Source organism: Corvus moneduloides, chromosome 4 (genome assembly GCF_009650955.1).
Source record: "Corvus moneduloides isolate bCorMon1 chromosome 4, bCorMon1.pri, whole genome shotgun sequence".
NCBI classification, from domain to species: Eukaryota; Metazoa; Chordata; class Aves; order Passeriformes; family Corvidae; genus Corvus; species Corvus moneduloides.
The window spans coordinates 861,388-886,705 of NC_045479.1; the positions used below are offsets into that span (position 1 = coordinate 861,388).

At 39.4% G+C, this 25,318-nt stretch overlaps 1 protein-coding gene across 16 annotated transcripts in view; it reads right to left on the reverse strand.

The window, feature by feature from the left end:
- SOX5 (SRY-box transcription factor 5) overlaps nucleotides 1-25,318 on the reverse strand; it is a 613,432-nt gene that overhangs the window by 129,184 nt on the left and 458,930 nt on the right. For all 16 annotated transcript variants that reach the window (XM_032105155.1, XM_032105160.1, XM_032105153.1 and 13 more), the window contains 2 exons: nucleotides 16,835-17,007; nucleotides 14,317-14,385 (listed from right to left, as the gene is read on the reverse strand). In XM_032105155.1, coding sequence (XP_031961046.1) covers nucleotides 14,317-14,385; nucleotides 16,835-17,007 — 242 coding nt within the window. The remainder of the gene's footprint in view (nucleotides 1-14,316; nucleotides 14,386-16,834; nucleotides 17,008-25,318) is intronic.

Below are 25,318 nucleotides of genomic sequence, written 5' to 3' on the forward strand. Positions count from 1 at the left end.
TTCCCAGATATGCACTATCTCTTGAACACTGAAATGGTGTAAGTTATTCGACTTCCGCAGATTCACAGGGCAGCCTGTACAGACGTACAGATGTAACATTCTCTAGAGGTTTTGCTTACCCTGTAAATCATTATGCCTATATTCTTAATTGTTTGGCACAGCTCCCAGGACATCCATTACATCTCCTGTGACTAACACAGATTTGTATCTGTTCACCCCTGGGGCTTCCAACCAATAAATGTCCGGGCATAAAGAGAAGGGCATGAAAATAATGCATTATAGGTCAGCAATATTCTGTCAGGACACCTGAACAATATGAGCCAATGAGCCAGTCAGAAACATAGTATGAGCCTCTTGCCCCTCTTCGGTTCTTCCTTCTCTGGCTTTCTTAACATCTAGAGAGTCAGTCGCCAAGATCGTACTGGAGTGTAGAAGTCCTATTCTAAACAAAACCTTGGAAGAATATTAAATGTACATTGGAAACGGTGGCATCAGGTACTGATTTATGTGTACATTTTGCCTACTACACACCTAAGCTCCTGTCACAAGTTCCAGACCTCCCCAAAGTATTCCCACAACTAAGCCACAAAACCAGATTAATAGCAGTGGCTCCTACTCAACAGCAGGTGAGGTTGTGTGAAAGAAAAAAGCAAGGCAGGCAGAAAAGTACCTGTGGTACCTATAACCCACTAGAGCAAGACCTGCTTCAGTAGATGCAGAGAAAGTGCTTAGTCTCTAACCCATGGCCCCCACTGAGAAACTCTGAGGAAGCTTCTCTGAGGCGAGATGATGGTATTTGTGGAGGCAGTAATAGGAAACACCACGAAAAAAGCAGCTCTTTTTGCAGAAACAGTTTGCTCTTTTTAAACCATTCCCATGGCTTCATCCAGGCTCTGAGGGGAGCACAGTATTGGGAAGGTAAAAAGGAATCAGTTCTGTGGAGGCAAACAGGAGAAAAGGCAAACACACCCAAACCAAAAGAGAGCCAGAGAAGCAATGAAGGCAGACGGATGGAGGGCATTTGTGCAAATACAGATTTCATATGCAATTCATTTAAAGGCAGTGGCATTTTTATCACAAAGAAGAGTTTAATCAAAGTCTCAAGGGATCTGCCATAAAGGAAGCCCTTGCCTTGCTGCCAGGGTTGTCTGAAAGAAACACCTGTTACGCACAACAAAAAAAGACAAAACAAACAATAGGTATAGAAAGGAGGCCATGGTTCAAACAATGGGAATTGGAGAAGCACAGTTTTCTCTTAATGAAGGACTAGAATCCTATCAAATGAACAGCTGGGGAAAGCGTAATTCTTTATATTTGCAGGGAAGTTGCACAGATTATATGATGGCAACAAATACAATATATGTATCTGAGCTCTGCTTCCTAGGCACCGGAAAGGACAGAAACCTCCTAAGATACCTCTGAGTGGAAGAATAAACTTGCCTGACCCCAGCTCCAGGAAAAAAGATAGCCAGATTTCAAAGGAACACAATGGACAACTTTCCTCCCATGGGATCTTTGCAAGAATTTCTGCTAAGAGGATACTGAGCTCAAACAACCTTCTCAAAAGGTGCAGAAAGAAAACTTGTGATTTACACAAATTCACCCAAGCACATGAAGGGGATGTGAAGAATACCCAAAATGGATGTTTCGTTTTAAATAGGAAGTGCAAATATTCTTAACATTGACTACAGAATTCTATGTCAGTATATAGATTACAATTCAAGTTTCTTTATTCTGATTGTACCAAAAAGACAGGAATTCTGAACTGTGCCCTAAGAAATAATGCAAGGGAAGTAGACTTAAAAACACCCTGAAAACACCCTGACCCTGAAACTCATGACACAGCTAAAATTCTTGAAAAATGTAATTTTAAGCCTGCCTTTCATTTCAAATAAAGAATAAATTCAAGGAATAGAGCATAATTCTAATTCTGGTCACTAGAATATATCAGCTCTCCAAAACTTTGCTTACCAATACAAGGAGAAAGAAATTCCTGTATTTATCACGTATCTGGTATCCTACCCAGCGAGACCTCCTGCTGCCAGAAACAGGTTCTATGGAAAAATGGAAGCAACGTTTATAGAGGTGTCTACAGCCATAGAGACATTCACAGAATCACAAAAGGGGAAAAGATGAAGTCTGAAAGTTTTATTTCCTGAATTTTTTCTAATTTGAAGTAATTTGAGTCCATTTCTGCTTATATTGCATCTTATTTTATATGCATCAGTCTGTTTGCATCACTGGGAAATACTGTGATCACCAATGCCTTGCTCTAAATTAAGGGTTCTCTCTACTTGCCATGATCTCAGATGAAGAGGAACTGCCAGCACTGCTGAAGAATTCATAAAGCCCTGAAAAATTCACAACTAAGACCAGTTGCAATTTGGTAAGTATTCAATAACCTGTGGCCGCCACTTGGCAAAAATCTTTCCTTCCTCCTAAATTCCTTTAGAGGCATTGAAAACCTATGTTCAGAAAAGTAAAGTAGTCATGTTTGTAATTGATATCTAAAATGGGGCATTTCAAATGCACGCACAAAAATGTGTACAAGTCAGCTTACTTCTGTGTATAAGGTGTGAATGTAACCAATTAACTGTTTCATAGATGCTTACTTTATTCCTGGACTACAAATTTGAACTCCAGGGTTAAAGAAATTGGAAATTATGCTTAATTTAGATGTATGTGATTCTTAAGGATATTACTAACTTAAAACTTATTACATATGGTACATGAAAAAGCCCCTCTTGCTGATTCACAGCAGCTCAGAAATGCTTAAATGGCAGACAAGATTCTACATACAGTTTGCAAGATAAGAAAATATATTCTCACCACACAGAGCTTTAAAGGGACAAATGCTACAACAGGTTTCCATCAAATACTGTACCATCAGCCTCAGGGGGGTTCTGCTAAAGCACAAAGAACATTGTAAATTAGGAGGAAAGAATTGATTAGTGGCACACACTGATCTGGTCCCAACCCTACTGAGGGAGAATGGGCGGAGCAAATGGAGGGTGCTGAAAAAAAGTAGTCAAACTCCATTTTCAACACAACCAGTCCAAATTCAACAAAGGCACTCAAGCACTCCATCTATCTTTCCAAAGAGGACAGCAGTAAGAAAAAAAAGTCTTCTCTATTTTGATGGAGGCCAAAATAGAAAAAAACAAGCCCAAAACCAGAGGAAGAAAGGAAATGTGACATAGAAAAAGAGGGGACTTCATAGCACAGGCTCTTATCCACCACAGCCAGGGATCTGTTCTGTCCTGCTAGCCCAGGAGAACACAGAACTTCGCCTGTAACTCAAGTGTCATTTGGCACTTCTCCCATGCTGACATATCAGAGTTCAAACTGACCTGGAGATATACTGTAAGTGGCTGGTGTATCAGCATTCTGGGCTTTTACAGACATCAAAACCACACAGAAAACCAGTTAAAATAATGCTACATTGGATGAAAAGTCAAGGAATCGAACACTAGGGAATGTCAGAATTAAGGCTGTCAGTGTAATTTTAATTTTCCCACTTGTGACTACAGTTTACAATTATATTATCATATAATTCTGGAATACCGTTTTTTTATTCAACATGTATGACAGAGATGTATGAGAATAAAATAAAGATATCTATTTCACTTAATTCTGGCACTTGTAACTTTCAAATGCCTTACTTTGTTACCTAAATAATGTATTTCTTTGCACACAATGTTCACAGCACACAAGAGTATAGAAATATCTCGATCATTTCTGTCCAAATCCACTTTAAATTGCTATTTTGGTTATCCAAGTTCCAACTTTAGGGTAATTTGTTGAACACTATCACTATCATCTTTTAAATAAGTCAAATCTGATAAAAAATATTTTATAACACACACGTTACAAAATTAGTTCACTCATTGTACCAAATATTTATGAACTCCAAGTACTGTGAATTAAATTTGTCTTGTTTCATTATTATTACTTTTCATGTAAGTCTTAATTTTATTTTTTATATATTTTTTATAACTTTATTATGCTTATCTTGGAACTTAAATTCTTTATTTAACTTCTAAATACAGGAAACTCTGACATATACCTCTAAGTCTCTTCAAAGCATATTTTAAATCAATTTGAATAAAAATCTGAAATGGTTCCCTGAAATTATTTAACCGTTACAAATTTTATTCAACTTTCATATGTGAAAAGTGAACTTAAATGGAGACTATACACAAGATACAAAATAAAGACAGCTGACACGATATCCATAACCCTCCAAGTAATCTTTGTTCAACTGAGACTTTTACAAGACAACTATACCTTTCCCTCTCTTCCTCCAAAATTTTAAGTCAGGGGTCACTCACATCATCTGTCCAATCACAACCCTTCAAGGAACTGTGAAATGTTTCATTTACTCTTCTTACAAACACCAAGCACAACGAACTGCCTTCCATTTTAATTTGCACTTTGCAATTCAGTGGCAGATAAGTGGCAGAAACTGGACAACTAAAACAAAACTGTTCCCCTTGGCCTCTTGCACAGTGAGCTCATCTTGTCTCTTAAGCCATACAGGGTAAGGCATCATCAGTTTTTGGACACCAAATGTCTGAGGAAAATCCAAGGTGGTGTAGACAATGGTGTTGATTCAACAGGTGGAACCACGCTCCTCCCTCTGAGTAATTTGAAACCATTATCCCAGGAGAGTTTGAAGTGCTCTGTTTGAATGAGCCATCAAAACACAGTTGGGACCACTTAACATGGCAAATGGTGAATCAGAAAAGCAAGTCATTGGCAGTAGGAACTAAATGATCCTCTAATTTCTCCCTCTTGACACAGGTATGGGTGCTGGTGGCAACCTCAGAATGCCAAACATAATCTCTATCTCGAATACAGCCATTTTGGCTAGAAAAGCAACCATTTTAGATAGAATCAGCTGGGCAGAATAAGATGCCCAGTGCTTAGAATCATAACAAAATACAGTGGTCCTCATACATCAAGAGTCCCAGTAAGAGTTGTAAACCTGGCAGCAGTTTTTTGGTTTAGTGCTAATGGACGCAGATCAACACTGTTCTGTCCAAATTCCAATTTGGGATATTGCACACTACTTGCTTGTGTCTCCCTGTCCTCCCATTGGAGATTCCCATCCCATCTCAGCTCTGAGTACCTGTGCTTGTATGTCTAACTCCTGCTAAGGCAGGGTGAAATGTCACCACCTCTACTGGACCAGCCCAACCCTACACTGGTTGACACCACTGTCATTACAGTCAGGACAAGAAAATATACCCGCATACTCTTGCAGGTCAGAATCTCGTAATATACGTATCACTAAATAGTAACAAACATTCACCAAAAAAAATTACATCCTCTATTCATGCTATGCATCACTACAAAACACAGTAACTCCTAAAGAAACCTTAAGAACCATTTTCTGAGTAAAAGCCATGCAATCCCAAGCATATTCCATAATATTGAAGAGGAAATAAATGAGATCTGAATTAAGCCTAGAGTTTCATTCTCTTTGGGATCCTTCAGGATGTCCTGTGCCACATAAACTAAGTATTACTTGGCCAACAGGGTCAAAACCTGCCAATTTAGAGAAATCACCAGAATAATATGCAGGTGTGAATTTTAAAGATTTGTTTTGTTCTGGGCGGTGAGACCCTACAATAAATGCTCTCCAAATACGCAGCCATCTGAGTCATTTTGCAACTGGTGACCCTTATAATGATGTTCTCATTTTCAGAGCCAATGTGATGCCACACAGCGATTTGTCTGTTAAATTGAATTTTTGCCTCTAGATAGATAGATAGATAGATATAAAGTTTATTTTGAAATGTCTCCTAGTGCTTCTGAGCCTGACTGATGTGAGATGTTATTTTGAACATGCCAAAGCATCTGAACGGCTCCAGTCCTTTCTTTTCAGTGTGCATTCCTTGATAAGTGGCAAAGCTTCCCACTTATCAGTCACTCAAAGTGACTGTGGCTGTCAGTTGTGTACAAAGCGCAATCAGTTTGGAAGAAGAGACACCAGCATTTTTCTTCTCAGTTTGAAGCAAACACGTTTTGACTGCTAGTCATTCAATTTTAAAGCATCTTCAATTAGGGGCGGATGAAGATATAAAGAAAACACATCCTAAACACCTCTGCCAGCCAGCAGTAAAAAATTTATTGTTATCTTCTGCTTTACCTTACTGCAGAGGCAGCAGTACCAGCCTTTTTTTGGCTGTACAACAAAAGTGCTCAGGATTGCACACACTCCACACAGACAAGATCACAGTCATAAACAGATCATGCTCAACTTCTCCAGTCACTTATACATGGTACCTTCTGCTCCTGTGCCTCTGCTGCCTGCTGTGCAAATACCTGCATGGGCACACAAATGTACACAGAGCTCACACGACACCCCATGCCACCCATTCTGAACACAAACATTCACAAAATGACATATGCTACTCTATAGCCAATAAAATGCCAAACAAAACCGTTAATAAGGCCATGGAAATACAGACAAGGAGGGGAAAGGGAGGGCTGGCAGAAAGGAGAAGTTGCTGTGGGAAAGGATGGGCAGCTGCATAAGAGGTTACTCAGTAGCAGGCAGCTGAAAGTGAAAGAAAATGGTCAAAGTCGATGGGTGAGAGATGCAGAAATTGGAGAGGGGATCTGAGAACAAAAAGAAGGACAGGGCCCTGGAATGCCTGCTGAGGAGAGAGAGACCAAGATGAGGCCTTGGAGCACGATGCTGCCAGCTGCAATGACTGGATTTGACTGCTGGCCTTTTTCTTACAGTCTTAGCTGGATTATTTTGGGTGTTTCAGTGTTCTGGTTTTTAATAAAAAAAGTTTCTGGCCTTCCCTTGTGATTGTGTGAGAGAATTGGAAAATGGGAACACTGAAAGCTTAGCAACAGAAAGTAAATTAAGAAAAGATGCTAAAACGGCAAGAAAAAAGTCATGAAGTTCAAAACCATGTTATAATTTGAGAACATTTGGACCAGTAACACTGGAGAAAGCAAGTGCTATTGAAATCAAGTAGCTCAGCATAGGCAAAAAAGGTGATTTATCTCAATCAAACATGCCCTTGCATGTTCAATAAACTCAAGTTCACAGAATCACAGAACATTCCAAATTTAAAGGGACCCACAAGGGGTTCAATTCTTCAGGGAATGACCCATATGGGGATCAAACCCCCAACCCTGGCAATGTTAGCACCATGCTCTGACCAAAACAGATACTCCTGGTTTGCACTGGCACAACTACACCAGTCAGCAAATTTGGATCGTATAAGGGTATAGAAAGGGCCTGAGACCAAACTACCTACAGAAACTTGCTATAAGGGCCATCTTAGGAGTTAAAACCGTGGTACCTTGGTGCAAAATGATACTCTGCACTGAAAGAAGTACAGATAAAGATCTCAACAATCTTTTTCATAACTTAACTTTCCTGGTAATGGAAGAAAATGAAGGCCCACAGGCTAATCAAAAGTCCAGTCTAATAAAAATGTTATTTGCTGAAGTTGAGAGAACAGAAAGCAATTAGCTCATTCTGACTGATTTTTCTTTTTACTCCTTCCTTTCCCTATTTCCTCCATCAGACTCTTATTTTGGTTGCATTTTTTGTTTGTTTGTTTTTGTGTATGTGTGTGTGTGGTTTTGAATAACTTCTTTCCCAGGGGATTTTTCCTGCTCAAGGGACAGGCGAGTTATTCTGATAACTGATAGGACATCAGCTGCAGAGCTTTGTGAGGAACAATTGTTTTGCCTCTTTGCTGGCAACCTCAGTGCTTTGGGAAGAGGTTGCAAAGTCATGGGAAAGGCTGTAGTGTGACTCCTTTTTGGGTCTCACTGAATCCAGTATGCCCATGTTTATAAGTTGCAGGGAAACAGCTGTTCCTGACACATGATGAATTTGGACAAAATGTCCCCATATCCACAAGACTGTTCAGTTTGACTGTGCAGTCACAGCTTGTCATATCGACACTGGCAAAACAAAACAAAAGAAAAAACAAACCATTTCAGTGGACAGAGCCTGTTCTAAAAGCGTTTTGCCGAGTGAGGAGGAAGATACTTTCTCACAGTTTCCTACTGAAGAAAGGTCTCATTAAATTCCCACTAATAATGAACAAGAGCCTTTTCTCCATGTTCAGTGGGAGTTGGATCAGGCCCTCACTTCAACAGCTTTATTGTCTTTTCAAGGAAACCTTTTGTCCTCACCTCCCTCTGATATGCAAAGAGGACTCTAATTATGGAAAAACTAAACCGTTCTGCCTTGCAAGGACTTGCAAAGGGGTCGTAGCACCACAAAGCACTGCTCCACTGTCACTGACTTCTCAGAACAACAGAATTTCCAGGGAAAATGGGAATCCAGAAGCAACAGGCATTATTAGACCTGTAACCAAGCCCTTGTGTAGCAGTTGCTCATTTTGTGTCTCCAGTGAAGGACTCATTATCTCCATCCCTTCAAAGCCTCTAGAGAATTCTGATTACAGACATGTGAGAAGTTGGGAACCAGGAAAGAAACGCCCCAAGACCTTGTGGCTGCATGAGGGACACTGACAGGACAAGGATTACAAATTGGGATCTCTACACTCCTTACTATAAGCCCAAAGTTCTCCAAGTATTTAGCTCACATAGCGGCCTGCTGGAGTTTGTTTTCCAGCAGGAGACAGAAAATGAAAGGATAAGCCATGCTGGAAGTATGATTTAAGAGTTCAAACTTGTTTGGGCAGGGAAAAAAATCTTCACATTTCTTTTTGTACAATCAATTAATCTGTGTCTTCTCTCAACAAGACAGAGAAATTGGTACCTTCTACAACAAAACAAAAAGAACACAAACAGGCCTAGATATCATGCAGCCAGCTCTGGATAACAGATGATTGCTCACCTGAGGAGTTCAAAACAAACAACAAATCTAAACAACAAAAATTATTGCCATAACTGCGTGGGTAAATGATGGTATCTAAAACACTCTGGAAGCAGGTTTCTACTACTGTTTTGGAGGACTGGAGTCAATCCAGAACCTCTTGCTGCTTGGAAAGTTTTGACAATAACAACTGTGTCATTTCAAAACTTTGCATGTTAAGCTTAAGAAATATTTTGCTGAACTGCTGTGTAACTCAGAAACCAAATACTTCTTTCCTCCCCAAAAATATAGCTACATTTTGAAAAGTAGATTGGGCTGAAAAATGGACTAACCATCCTGCAGGAAATTCTAAGGTCAAGATTTTATTACATTCCAAATTGGAACAACATCTTAAACCTCAGAAGGTAATGAGAATGGGAATATTCTGATTTGAGAACATACTAGTGCAGCCAGGCCTCTCCATCTACCAACACAAGGGAAAAGGGACCCAGCCAGCTGACAGCAGGTGGGAGGATGGAAACCTGGATCCAGACTCACAAAGGAAAGTCTTCTTTGGAGCTGGGAGGACATGCAGGGCAGCAGAGTGATTTAGGAAAGCCAGAAAGTTTGCAGCCCCAAGGCGCACGATGCCAGGAGGGCTTTGCTGCCCGCACTCCCTTCCAGACAAGCTGCTGAGGGTCTGCAAAGCTTGAGGCCATCGAGGCCACAGCAAACTTTCCACCTAAGAGCTGGCAAAGGCACATCCCACCTGGCAGGTGTGATACTAAAAGGGTTAATTCAATTTTTACTGTGCCTGTGAAACTTTTAGCAGAGAAACAAGGCCTGCAAAAGCTGCTTTCAGCAAGGATGGTTGGGAGGTAAGAAGAAGACATCAGGCCCAAGAATGCAGTGATAGACAAAACAAAGGACTGAATCTCTGGGAACTTGGGGTGAGACTTATGGTAATGGAGTAAATTGTACCATGCATGAAGAGACTGTATATAAGTAGCCCTCTTGTAGAATCATCTTCCCACTTTAGGTTAGAATCTCCTGTGTGCACCTTCAGGCCTGAATAAAGTGATTCCCTCTTTAACATAACTTTAGTGTTGGAGAGATTAATTCCGATATTTCAGGCATTTGATAACAGGTGCAGTGGGGCCAGAGACACTTCTTCCAGCTTTGCATCAGAATTTACTTGAGATCCCCTCATTCTCAGAGGTCCAAACTTTCTCACAAAAAAAGGGTCCTATCAAAACGTCTGCTCTAGCTCTGAAGGAAAATGAAAACCCTCTACTAAAACACACAGTCATCAAATGGTTGCTGTCTGACAGGAACGGCTCTCAAGCTTCAGAAAGCACTTGGTTCTAGGGCTAAGTATGTCGCTCAGAAAAGAATACAAATTAGTAACCAAGTACTGACAGTATTAAACTAAGAAGGTCAAACAAAACTGTGGCCTAAATGTTAGAAACACTGTAAAGCAGCATTGTTGCTTCCTGCTGCTTTGAGATCTTAGTTTTACATTATTGGCAACCTGAAGTGTTCCAAGATCTTGAGCTGGGCTCTCCAAAAAAAATTTTGACTAAAAATCAGAACAGATTAGAAAACAGCATTTGGCCTCCGTTTTGTTTGCCTTCTAATTTTGGAACTTGTAGTGCTCATGGTTTCAGATTTTGCCTGGAAATATGAGAGCTGGAAGTTTACATTTTAGAGAAATGAAAGCTGGCATTTTTGTCATCACATGACTCCAAGAGCTGGGGCTTGAGGGAAAAACATAAAACATTGTCAGGTTTTCTACAAAATTGTGAGATTAGCAGTATCAGTTTTATCACAATTTAGGCTGCAAGGTTGACCTATTTTATCAACAGTGCCCTACTGAATATGAATTGCTTTATGAATTTTAACAACCATATTTCATTTTAAATATAGTTCAATTAAAGTGACATTCGTCACTGAGCTTCAAAGCAAACCCTTCCATCATCATCCTGGGCTAGACTTTTTCTCTGAGCAAGTGAACTGCATGGTTCCTCCAAACTTTGTGTTTCAGAGACACCCTTTGAAGGAGGACACCACTGGGGTGTACTGGGGGACTAGCTCAGCATCATGAACATCTTCCAAGTTTCTTCCACTCTCTGCCCACCTGACGTGATAGCTACAGAGCCCCAGACTTCCCCAGGTTCTAGACTAAGAGCACTAGGAAGCAGATCATGGCCTCACAAAAGATGTGTAGGTAACCAGGAGAGTTCTCTTGAGGCCCTGAAGGACAAAACCAAACTGAATCCAAGAACTTTCTGAGATGTGCTTGGTGTCAGCCTGTTCTACAGCTGCAAATCACTACCATTCTAAAATACAATCTGAAATTTTTGGGATTGTTGAAGCACAAGAGCTGACAAAACACACATTCCAGTTCAATTTCTGGTAAAACAGCAAGACTGGGTGCAGGGGAGAAGACCACAAATACTCAGCAAGCAGAAACTGTTCCAGTGAAAACCTTACACACAAAGATTAGGCAGAACAGAAAGCAGTGTGCATGGGATGATGCATTCCAAAGTGGCATAAAATCAGATGGGGGAGGTTAGTTAATTATTCAGAGAAACTCAAAACTCTTCACAAATTAGGTCTAGAACATCCTGAAAAGTAGAAAAAAATTATAAACATCTGCCAAAACACAAAATCCCATCTAGATCACATTATAGCATTTTGAGGTCATACAGATTCTCAAATTTAATCCAATCTGCAACTTTTCTCCAGTTTACTTAACTCTCTAAACAAACTCCTACCCTTCTGATTTAGTGACACCTCCTTCCAATTAATTCAGAAGAGATGGACTTGGAAAGACATAATGTCAATTAGAGACTCACATGCCAGGTAGATTTTTCTAAGCTCAAGGAACTAAAGCATCTTTCTCCAACATCAAGAAATGCTAGTTTAATTGAGCTGTAGTTACACTGAGCATTTGCAGTCTTCTAAGGAGGAGAGAGACGTCACAATCTCTCCCTGGTAGTGTATTGTGTATCAGAGATTGTGTGATGGGGTAAGGAGAGAGGGAACTGTTTCCAAGTTAGCGCACTTAGAGAAAGGACTCATAAATCATGGGGTCAGCCAGGTTAGGCTTTTTTTAACCTTAGGGTATTATGCTTTCAATACAATATTTCAATACCTTTTTTCTGTGTAATAATTTATCTGGAATTATGGCAACCCTTACAATCTTAGAAAGAAATTGGCTCAAGTAAAACGATTCCTTTGTCATAAATAAATTGTGTTCATAACTGCAGCATAATCATTCAACTGCAGGTAAGTCAAACAGTTATCCCGACTCTGTAGGAATATTTCCCTGTCAATAAATCTAATGCTATTTAAAATCTTCAGGCTGGTGTGACAGAAGCCTGTTAGATTAATTAGGGCAAGGTCAGAAAAGCTGAACTCACAGCTACATTCTTGTCACAGTTTTGTTCCACTTACCATAACCCATAAGCTGACTGTAAAGTCACTCACCATTTTAAACATGGGCATGTTATGGTGACTTCATTGACTTCATTTATATACAAAGGATGATTTCTTTAAGAATTGTTTCTTCTTTGACAGTCAACTAATTGAGGAGAAATGTCTTGCTTTGTATTCACTGTCAATAAGGATTTTTTTATTTTTAAATGTTTTTCCCTTCAGAGTTATGGGCTTCAACCAGGTTTCATGAGACTTCAGGATCGTACAGGCACAGAACTGTCCAGATTGCAGTTCTGTGCAGTATAACCAAAATTTCACTACAAACAGATCAGCTCTGTGGGAATGAGAGAACAGTATTCTCTCTGCCTGTTCAATTCTTGACCTTTCTTGTCTGACCATCCAAAAGGAGGTTGCCACAAATCTGGGGTTTGTGTGAAGTGGACCCTGGAGGTGAAATTCTGACCTCGTCAGGGTCAATATTTCATCTGAAATCCCTTGAGACAGACCTCCAGATCATTTCTAAGGATTGCAGCTTCTATCAGATGGTAGTTGGCTGACTTTCATTTACTACTGACTTAGGTCAAACTTGGACCAGGGATCAAGAGATGAAAGGCTCTATATCTCATTATCAATAACCAGGGTTTTCTTCACTACCCTGAAAACAACATACTTCATTCTTATCTACAAGGCGTTAAAACTTAAAAGGGTTGGGGTCAAATTATGTTACTTCAATTTATTTTTATTCACTGTTTATGAAACAACTTCCTCTCTTGCTGCCATAGCTAAATGCTACAAATATAAATATTTTCCTTGCTATTGTACAGGTTCTGCTATTGTTTTTCTTTTAAAGTCTTATTAAAGATGCAGCAATAAAGAAAACTCCCTTCCACACACAAATTAAAAAAGAAAAAATAGAGTACAGAGGTTGAGGCCAAACCAAGCCTTACCAATCTCAAAATTATTTTCAGCAAAGCACATCTTGTATAGAAGTTGCCTTATAACAGAGGGGTGGACCTTTCCAGGAGTTTTTCATAAACACGCAAGTCCTGATACAGACAGAATGTCCTCTGAAATGACAGAGCCAAGTTTTCTTCTAGTGTGAAGCCATACAGCTCTTCTGATTTGGCTGGAATTAAGTTTTCTTAAATGGGTTACAATTATGATTGATAGTTTTAGGCAACTCACTCTGAAATACTGAAGAGAAGCTTTGGAAGGAGAATCCTGTTGCTACTGAACAAACAGAACACAGTCCACAGCAACTTGCAATGTGCTGTACAAAACTGCATAATCAAACAACCAGAGATTTTACCCTGATCCTAGATATTTATAAGAAGTCAAACCTCTCCTTTGTTATTCTGGGAAAACCTTCACAGGCAAACTGATTTGCATTGTTCCCAAAACAGGGACAGGCACATGGAAGAAAAGTAATGAAATACAGTCGATGGCATGAAAAGAAACTTCTGAATACATTAAGGAAGAAAGAGGCTAAATAAAGTTTACTGGTTATGCTGGTTTAACAACTTTTTCTACTACTGGGAATAAACCTGTTGATACCTAGAACTAACACAGTTGCTCTCTTGAATCTAACCAACCTTTTGACTAGTTCCTCACTCAGATAATACTTCACCACAAATAAAAATTTCCAGACTGCCAGCACCTCAGGCAGAGCGAAGAAGGTACACTTGATTATCAATCACTGAAGAGTGCTGCTTCAGCAAAACCTCAAAAACAGAGCCGTAGGACATCAATTCCAAACAAACTCTTTCTGGCAATGCTTTTGTCACTCCTGAGGAAAGAGGATTTGGTCCTGCAAATGTTTGTTTGCATGACCAGCTCCTCTAACATCTTCTTCCTGATCCCCTAGGAACCGTGTTAATCATATAAGGCCTTCCAGAAACTGACCTTTTTTGCTAAATGACGGGTAAAATCCTCATGTGTTTCCATAAACAAGATGCCAGCCAACTGCAGAGATTCTTAAAGAAACTATGGCAATAACGGCTGAAGGAAAGAGTGGGGAAAGGGAAAGGAAGAAAGAGACATAATAGGGGCATGGGAGGAGATGTGTCTCTGACCTGGATCTGTTGCTGAAGAAGGTTAATTTTGTGTTGCTGCTGCAGAAGCTGCTGCTGTTGTCTTGCAATCTGTGGAGAAATTGCACAGAAGAAACATGAGATACAGATCACCATTCCCAGAGTTTGTCCACAGGAATCTTCCACCTTGTTTAGTTCTTTAAACCTCTCCACTGAGCTAAGAAACCTTCAAGTGCAGGTGGCAGCAGCCTGGACTGTTGCTGAAGCAAGGGGCACATGTTCAGTAACAATTAATTGCTAGTGCTAGTGGGAAAGCTGTGCTGGATATGAAGACAAGGACCTATGCAAAAACTTTACTGAAATGGCACTGCTAAAATTCCCCAGGAGAGAGAACAGTACTAGCAGAGAAACTGGAAAATAGTGGAGGAAGGCAGAAAAGGCAAAAAAGTAGGATGGCCAGAAATAACTCTTCTGTTTGGCATCACCTGCTCAAAAGTTCCAAAAAAATGGCAATCTGACACCACGGAGGAAAGTTCCTAGTGTACTTTTTTTTATGCAGAAACAGGCACAGAGGGACTGGAACTGAGTTTGGAAAAATCACAGGCTCTTCAATGTGTGTATCAGCTGCAAGAAACTAAAGGAGCAGGGCAAGGCTACACAGCTCAAATCTAAAACCAGTTTATGGAAGTGGATGGAGTCGTTCAAAGTCTCCTCTCAAAGCCAAGTGCAGTTTTCCATAAGGACTTCCACCCTCCCTCTCCACTAAATGATTGTGAATCCTACTGTAGACACATTTTACACACAGTGAAGGAAAAAACAGACATTAACAGAATGGAATTAAGAGCTCTAAAGGCTGGAGGTAGATAAACCATTCTCGAACTTAAAGAACAAATTCGAAAAATTTTCATTTAAGTCATCACAAAAGCTCTGCTCTCATGAACAGCCAGTGCAGCAGTACAAACATTAGAAGGAGCTCTGCTCTTCCCCTGTGTTATGTGTACACTTTTCAGGATCAGTTGGTAACTTATACATGCTTACTGGGAGAAATTTTGTGCATTCTTCCCCTTAGGTATTTTTTTTCTATTATTATTATTAGACTATTTGCATAAGAAACACTCATTCATAGTTAGCTCCACATCTAACAGATTAAATAAATGTTTTCCTTCTGGACCCTTTCTTTAAGAAAGAAAAATAATTTTTTCACTACATTTTTTTCAGAGTTTAGATAGTTTAATTTCTGCATAATACAGAAGTATACACAATTTCTTTAATTAAAAGAAATCCTAGTTATCCTAATTTTTTATTGCCTTTTTCCATTGTCTTCATTTTCTTTTTCCATTGTCTTCATTTTCTTTTTCACTTTCAAATCCCTCAGCCATTCTGGCAGTAGTGACTTTAAAAGGCAGGGCAAAGGGAATAGCTCATATAGGATGTCTCCTTGTGAAAGAATCTTGCCAATTCCACCTTCACTCCTTCATCTACCTTTGCCATTTTAACAACAGCATGATACAAATTCTCCAGCTTAAAGTAAGTCACTTTTGTTCTCCATGTGTGGGATTTCAGGTGTGAGGCCAAAATACCCTTTGTTTAAGATAAGGGCTTTAAATAATTAAAACCAGGGAAAACCAAGGCTTAAATGTCTGAAGGTATCAGCAGTGGTTTAGAAATCTTAAGACTTGCTTAAGTACAATACCAACACTGAATATGACAACTATGACAGATTTCAAAGAATTTTGTGAGTTTCATAATACTCACATAGCTGCAATTCTGTGATAAAATTTTAAACTAAGTATCTAAATATTCTCTGCTCATGGTCAAGTACAAAAGCGGATTTTAATTTCTGCTAAAATCTGCACAGTGCAAATCTGTGAGCAAAGTTATGTTTTTGCCTATAATGTTGTATGCCCGTGTATGCACATTGGAACTGATCACATGTGACAACCATGCCTGCATTTCCAGTGAAGGACATATTTGCAAGAACTGAAAATCAAACCACTCACATGTAAAAGAAAAAAAGTCATGCTTGTTCACTGACTTTATATTATTCTCTGCTTTTTTCCCCAGCTGGCAAAACCCAAGGTTTTCACTTCTCACATTACAATCCAAGAGCTGCATTTTGTTCTTTTTATACCTATTCAGTATTACTGAATTCAAACAGTTTTGGTGGGTTATTCACGAGGGCTGAATTTGCCTGTTTATTTACAGATAGTTAAAAAACCCAAATCGTATTGAAAGAGAATACAGAATTGCAGAATATTCTGAGTTGCAAGGGACTCACAAGGACCATCAAGTCCAACTCTTAAATGAATGGCTCATGCAGGGGCTGAACCCACAACCTTGGCATTACTGGCACCAGGCTCTGAACAACTCCAAGATGGAGATATTGCAAATTAAATCATTCTTCTGGTATGTTTTTGTTCAAACTTTTTCACCTTGGAGAACAAATGGAAAAAATTTTGGGTGCAGAGTGACTTTTGGAGTATGAAGCCTAAAAGATAAACTGCTAGAAAGTCCTGCTAGAAAATTATTTAAGTTGAAAACCACTGTAATAATCACTCACCTGTTCTTGTTGCTGCTTAGCCAGCTCCATTTGCTGGCGTTGTTTCTCGATCTGAGATGCAGCCAGCTTCTTCTGTTCATCGTGAGCTGCTAGCAGCTGTTCCCTCAAACTGGTCAGCTGATTGATCATACCCATGAGCTGCCTTTCTTTCTCAGCGAGGCTTTCTGGAGTCCCTGGGCATCATATGGTGGGGGAAAAAAAAAGGGTAAAGAGAAGAGAGGAAATTTAGAGCAATCCAGCCTTTTTTTTATTTTGCAGCTTTACTGTAAGCAAAGTTTAAGGAGAACCAAAGAGCAGCAGCAGCATATTGCAATATGCTGCACACTAAGACCTGTTCCTCCATAGGAAAATGAGCCATGGAGGATAAATCTGTACACAGGCTTTGATCTGGTGTCCCCCTTCAATGTTTCTTTGCCCTTTCATCTATTTTCCACTGCCTTTTTGTCAGATTAATAAAGTGAAATAATACTGCCTATTTTGAGAAAGTTTCAAGTTTTAAACACTGGGGATCAAAATCAACCCTTCCAGGTTTGTAAGACAACTATATTTATGTCAGAAACTTAGGACAAATATAGTTTCTGTAACTGTCAAAGCACTGATGCAGGGTGAGTATTAACATCCCTCTATAACCTGTTATATCATCTACAGCTGCCCTGATTAGGATTAAATTATATAGTATTTAAATTGTTAATAACTCCTATTGCTGTTGCTGCCACCAAGGTGCACTTTTATAGGAAATAGTCTTTTATAAACATATCAGAAAACCTGAGTTAAACACAACTCACCATCACTCTCATTTGTACTGCTACTAGATGTTTTTCAATAGTAGAGTTCATCAGATACAGACAGAGGAGCTCACTACCTCACTTTCATAACTGTGCTGAAAAAATTCTTTTTCTACCCAGAAGGACAGTGGTTATAAGGGACGAGAAGAAAAAATTCCAAGAAAAATCAAAAGCTATGAATCATACACTACAAAAAAAAACAAAAACAAAAACAAAAAAACAAACAAAACAAAACAAAACAAAAAAAAACCAAACAAAAAACCCAACCCCCCCAAAAAAAACCACCAAAAAAAAAAACCAAAAAAGAGGCACTTTTAATATATGCATTTGGCTGTGAATTTAAAAGACCTGAAAATATGTGTAGCAGCTAATTCACAGATATCCCCAATACCACCACACCCTCTCATATGAGTCAGATCCTATGAAGACCTTTCTAAAAAGCTGTTAGGAAAGGATTAAGGCTATCAGTGTCAATGCCTCCTCTGAAAATAGCCTGCTTTTGGGACTACCCTGCCACACAAACCTCTTTCAAACACAGGAAACATTCTTCTGCCAATGTCACCAGTGCTCTCCAAGTAAAAAAAAAAAAAAAAAGGAAAAAGAAAAAAATTGGCGACTATAGCAAACATGTTCCTAGCCAACTATCAGTCAGACATGGAAAAGAGCTACTGGTAATAGCTCATTTAGACTACCCCCCTGCCAGTGCAGGAATGTTCCCTACAGTATATTTACTACAGCTTTCTAGATTGGATTGATATGTCTGAAATGGTCAATCATCTACTGCTTGCTTTGAAAGGCTGTACCACAGCCTTTGAGGTGGCACTGGGAGGGCTCTTTGCTTGATAGTTAGCTTAATTTACGTTTTTTTTGGTTTTTTTTACTTTCACTTAATTTCAATGCTATGATCCCAAGCAACATTTCATTTGCTACATCAGCTGAGTCCAAGCCCTTAAATCCATTTGCAGACAGCCATATGCAAGTGAAAAACCACAAAGAATCACCAGAAAAAATGTGACAGAAGAAATGTAACTAAATTGTTTTTTATTAGGGTTTTAGAAATTTCTGTGAAAATATTCTCACCACATAACAAAGAACTACAGCAGAATATTCTCAGATAAAGCCTCTAGAAAAACTGTGGTACAAGCTGGAAACTTGAGAAACACACTGAAACAGAAACCATAGGACTTTAAACCTGTTCTGTTAAAAGCTGTGAGAAAGAATGGAAGCCAGTGCTAAAACACTAACACGGCTGAAGAAAACACTTCTAACTATGGTTTTTACTTCCAACATTGGAGACAGTGAACTGCTACAAGTAATGCATTTGCCACCTGGCCCTGGAATTAATCAGAAGTTTCTATTGCCACTCTTCCATCCTTTTATTTTTCACCAGGAAAAAAGGTGCAGTGTTTCCAAGTGGCATAGAAGAATTATTCTAGAAGGCAGCCCCTGCCTTGGCCTGTCCATGTGGGTTTACCATAACGCTCCTCTAATGAAAACTATCATGCACTGATACTGCCACTATAACTGAAACATCTGAAAACAAAATACTTTGTATTTATTTATTCAGCAGATATTTTATTCCTAACTTTTACTGAGGTGTGGACGCAAACGTGAGAGAGAGAGGGGAAGAAGGTCGTAGAGAAAGAAGGAATACACAGGATTGCCTCAGTCCTTGAGTTAGGGTAAGCAAAAAGAAACCACTGTCAAATACACCAACATGCATCACAGCTCTTCAGCCAGTACCAGTTCATCAGTGCATTTTGAGCTACTACAGTAGCTTTCAGTTGGGAATCAAAAAGCACTTTGTAAAGTTAAATTAATCCCCATATTTAAATTAATCTGAAAGGTGGAAAAATGTTTCCATATGTGTAAACTGACAGACAGAGGGATCACAGAGTTAGTTACCAACAGCGGCAGAAAAAGATGCGCTGATATCCAGCCCCGTGTATCAAAGTTCTGGCTGCGCTTCCTGGGAGGGAACAGGACACTCCACGTACCACTGACCTGACCACGGCACTGGACACTGCACAGCCAGGGATCCACCTCCTGCACTGCTTCTTCAGCCTGACTGACCCGCAGAGCAGCAAAAAGCTTCTGCACTAGGAGAAGAGCAGCTTTATCTGAATTCCAAGAATGAAGATGAAGTACTGCATCCAGCTCTGGGGTCCTCAGCACAGGAAATCCATGGACTTGTTGGAAGAGGTACAGAGGAGGCCACAAACATGATCAGAGAGCTGGAGCACCTCTTTTATCAGAAAGACTGAGAGAGTTTGGGCTGCTCAGCCTGGAAAAAACAAGGTTCCAGAGAGACCTTCCAATACCTAAAAGGGGCTTATAAAGATGGGGACAAACTTTTTAGCAGGGCCTGCTGTGACAGGACAAGAGGCAATGGTTTTAAACTAAAAGACGGTCAATTTAGCTTATACATAACGAAGAAATTGTTTACAACGAGGGTGGTAAAACACTGAAACAGGTTGCCCAGAGAGGTGGTGGATGCCCCTCCTTGGAAATTTTCAAGGGCAGGTTGGACAGAGCTTTGAACAACCTGGTGTAGTGAAAGGTGTCCCTGCAGGGCGGTTGGACCTGATGACCTTCCAACCCAAACTATGACTCTATGAACTAAGAGCAAGCAGGCAGTGCAGTGAAGTGCCAATGCAGACACCAAAATCACAGGCACACTGCAGCCAATGCAGCCGGGGACAAATTGACTCAGTCTCTTCATTATTATTCAGTTTTTAAAGAAAATTTGAAATGCCCACAAGGGGTGTTTTATATCCTACCTTAATAAGTACAATGCATAATTCCTTGGGTTTATACAGCTGGAGTGGAAGTAGTCTGACAAAAGGCAGACTTCTTGCATTACATTTCTAAAGCTATTTCAGTTTGCTAATAAACCAAAAGGGAAAATTTATCAGCATCACCTTTATAAAAAAAACTTCTGATGGAGAATACTTTCTGGAAAACATGGCTTAGTAGGTACTTTATTTTCACGTGACTAAGCCATCCTTCCAGTAACTGGAATAGTACTTAATGATAATTTCAATTCTTTGAGGTAATAATTCCTTGCAAAATTAGTACTTGGATAGCCATACTCTCAAGTGACCTGCACAAAACCAGAGGCAAAGAAGATCAGCTATGTGGCTCTAATGAGAGATGGTGAGTCCTGTGTAGATTTTCCCTTGTCTGCCTCACACATCTATATAAGCCCCACTGATGATGAATCATATTTTTGAGGTATCTTGCAGGTAACTGGTGGCTTGTAAATGTGTGAAAATGAAAAAAAAAGGGAAGTACTTGAATCAGACGGTCTTGATAATTGTGTTAAGTGTTTGCATTTAGTTTAAGTTTGGTATTTTTTATGTTAGCCTTATTACCAACCTTTTCTATAATTACCTTCATGGAAATGGTCAACAAAAGTGCCATTTCACAGATGCCACTGCCAATCATACATCAGTTTGCATAACATATGAAGGCCAAAGCATGGTCAGTGTTATTTATTTAATGGTGAGGTGAGGACAACAGGGGGGGTGTCACTACATGAATACAATCAGTTACTAGAATTTTTCCTAGTGTATTAAAAGTTACCATAGAGTTAAGAGCTCCAGTTGTTTTTTGTACCCTTTTCTAGATGCTGTAGATTGGGGGTAAACAAGGATGGTGGACTTTTGTCATGCCGTCACTATTTTCTCTCTGTTAACCTGCATGAGATCTAAACCTGTATCATTGTGTGAAGTGTCTTGGCAGCTAAGGGATTTCCATTTCAAGAATTCTGTAGCTTACAGGACAAAACATGTCAGTATTTTAAGCAACTAAGCCAACAACTGAATAAAGACAGTTGCTCAAATTATGCTACTCGTGAATTAATGAACTACCCACATGGCTGCTAACCCTGCTAGAACTTGGGAGGGGGTGCAAATCCCTAGCCCCAGCAGCCACCTTCAGCTGCTTCCTTACTAAACTCATTTGGAGATGCTCCAAGCAGCACAGAGCTGGGAATGGTTTTGGAGCTGGCCTTTACAAGTTGCAGTGCTCTCACTCCAGCCATGCAGCAGGGCTGAGAGAAAAAAAACCACGTGTCCATTATTGCAGCATACAGCTTGACAGCAAGCTAGACCACTTCACAGAGCTATTGAGTGAGGAGCAAAAGGAGAGTGCCTTGCATCAATGACTGCCTCAAGAATTACTCTTAATTACCGTCAGATCCACGACAAACAGATATTGCACATTTTATGTTTAACAAAGCTTTCAACCACCAGGCCACCTGCCTTTCAGGAAATTGCTGTAGGTGCTCATACTGTTCTCTCTGTGCTCTATCACTGCAGTGGCAAAATGTGGATTTTTCACAACTGATCAAAATAACTCAGGCAAAGAAGCATCAAAGTACACACTGCAGGTTGATGCAGTGAAATGCCCAAGAAAAGATGCTTTCCAGATGCGTCAGCTTATCCTCTGTTACCATGAAGAGAGAGACTCAAAAAAACCTCCCATGTTTGTGGATGCAACACCCACAGCAGATGGCAATAAAAGAAGACTCAAATTAGTGGCATTCTGTATCGCCAAACCTAAACTTCATCTCAGATCAACACTACCCATAATAATGTTTAAGTAGTAGAAGAAACTTACTCAAATGTGAAATAAACTATTACACATTCTTAGTTCTGATTCACAGTCTCAGACTGGCAGTGACAGTAACATTTTAATAAACATTAGAATGAAGACACCAATATGACCGAATGACACACTTAAAGTGAGAAATCGAACAGGAGAAACCTTGGCATACCCACCCAAAACAGAACCAAAGCAAAAAAAAAAGGCAGAGAAACTGCTTTTGCGATCAAAACAGTAAATACTTTATTATAATTTATTAGACAGAATGAGAATGTAAATGAGAAATTGGGAAAGTCAATATTTTCTTTAACAGACATTTTAAGCTTTTGCTGCAAGTGTTCAGGCAGTGAGAGTGTTTGCTCCCAGACAGCTTACAGATGTGTATTCTGCAGGGGCAGAGCCATGGCAAGGCTCTCCTAAATCCCTCTGTCATGTCCCCATTAAACTGCTAGGAATGGCATCAACCAGGGTGCTCATGTGCACACTCACCCATACAGACAGTGAAATCTATCTACCGAGTCAGTTTACCATCAAAGTAATTGCGTAAATAGCTTTTGAAGTGTCAGAATCTGTCTTTCAAAGGAAAATCAAAGAAAACAATGTGCAAGTACAAAGCCTGGAAGACACAATAATATTGTATTATGTTCGTATCATTAACTGTGGTTACAAAAGAAAATAAGTCTCCTGTATCTACAAAGTTTTCTACAGGGAAGAAAATCATTAAATGGAAGTAAGAATATTTTGAAGTACTCTGTATTCGAATAATGTTAAGATATGTAATAATAATTACAGCATTCAGTATAAAGTATTTTTTAATTTCAAAGCACTACCTAATTGATCTTCTTAAAGACTGTTTGCAGGTAGAAAGGTAATGGTATGCATTATGTTTTTCAAGAGCAAACTAAGGCATGAAGTTTTTAGCAACTTGCCTACAGTAATTCTGAACTCTATGCAGTGTAGGAGGTTTTATTGCTGGCCTCGATGAAGTCACCAGCAGAACTACTTCAGCAAGGCCAAGAATTTCCCCACTGACTTTTAATAGCGATACACGTTAAATAGATAATTAAGTCTGTGTTTGACCCAGTTGGAGACTAGGTAGCATTTCAGCCAAGGGGACCCTTACGAATGAACCAATTACTGATGTCATCCAACTTACCAAGCAACAGAACCATGCCACAACACAGTTTCTGTGTAACAACAGTGTGACAAGGACTGAGCTACAGCCCATAAGTGAGCTAAAGAGTGAGTCACCTCAAAGTATTTCCTGCAATGGTGTGTTTTTTCAGCAGACTTTTTGAGCTAGTGAAGGTTACAGTTTTGATACAAAAATGAAGGAGGTTTTTCAAACTGAACAGTCTATTAACTAAGCCGTCCTCAGAAAGAGTATAATCCTACTAGTCATAACTGTACCAAATCCAAAGAACAAATAAAATTATCAGTAGTTCATAAAATAAGTATCTTTTCTAGAGGGCTTTCTTACAGTATCTTTTCTCCAGAGTATCATTCTCATCCCAGTGTCAACTATTTTTTCCCCACTCCTCTCCCCAGTTCTAACCTTGACATATTAGAAATCTAAACCCAACATTACTCTGCTCAGTAAGGAAACCAGGAAAGTAAAACAGACAGGTCACCTACTCTTCTTCTACTTTCAAGCAAATTAATCTGTGTCATGTTCTCCCTAAAAATTTTTTTAAAAATCTATTTATAACATAAATTTAAAGAGGAGTATTCCCCTTCATGCTGCTGACATCACCTGAAGTCACATATGTTAGGCAATGGGGAGCTGATGTTTCCTTCAGGAAAAGTAGTCTGATAAACAGATCTCACCGGCTGAGGTAAGTTCAGAATTTAAACTCTTCTTTCCTCTGTTTTTGAACAGAAATGTGAAATGTTTATAGCCAAGCAATGGGATTTTACTTTATGTACTTGCTGGAATGTGTTGGTGGGTGGATATGGGTCTGTGCTTGTGAACGTATGCAAACTCCCCTGATGCTTCCCTAATCAATACTTCAGAGAGTGCTTTATTATGGACTAGAACATAGCTTTTCAGGCCACTAAATCCTGGAGCTGTCAGGGCAAAAACAGCTGAAAACTGGCATTTTTCATTAAGTATTTAAGCCAACTTTGCTACATAACGACTGCCATCACAACTACCCACCTTGCTAAATTAAATTATTTCATCTTATTGATAGGGACTAGAGTCAGCATAATAAAAGAAAACTTTCTGACTGTTTTTTACTGAGCAAGCCACAGCCACCAGAAAAAGAAACAAGGAAAGAAAAAGTGCACAGTTCAAACTGATTTGCCTGTACCTACAGATTTATGTAATGATTCTTCTCTGTTTGACAAGTAAAAATCCATTTTAGAACAGCAAGATATAAGGAAGATATTTATTTCAGCAGATGGACAGTCTTAATCTTTTATGTTTGAGTGCAAGGCTGCAGAATGAATAAAAACAAATTATGACCAATTACCCTCTTTTGCCATTACTAGCCTCAAGAACTCATATTCTGTGGGGGAAAAAAGCTCAGACGTCTGCTCTGTAACAAACCAGCACTTTGCTGTTTCGCAATGCTGGAAAGAGGCTGTCACTGAGTACTCTTTATTTGCTGTCAGGAAAAAGTTTTGGTACAGTAGACTGCAAATAAAGATTGGTATTCAACCAGGTTAGCAACTTATTGTCAAGGTTACAAAAGGAATATACAACATTTGTATTGAGACTATTTCTCAGAGGTTACTCATTGTTTTACTGTCTAGACAAGTTAGAACTAGGCTAGGAAAATAGCATTTGCTGCTGGAATTTTATGCAGCAGTAGGAAAAAGAGTAAAAAGTGTGTGTGTGTGTACGTGTATTTGCTTTGTTTCGTTTTGACAAACTGGCAGTTGTAGCTCAGAGACATTCAGCTCTATCAGTGCATCTTTCAGGTAACTTCAGCACAGCCTTAGGACCCTTTTGTCAACCAACTCTGAACAATTTTTAAATACAGTGGTTTGGCTCCCATATGCTCCAACAAAGTCACTGGCATTTGCTACCTTAATTAGTTCAATTTTATTCTATTATCTCTATCAATAATCACATCTTAAAAATAAA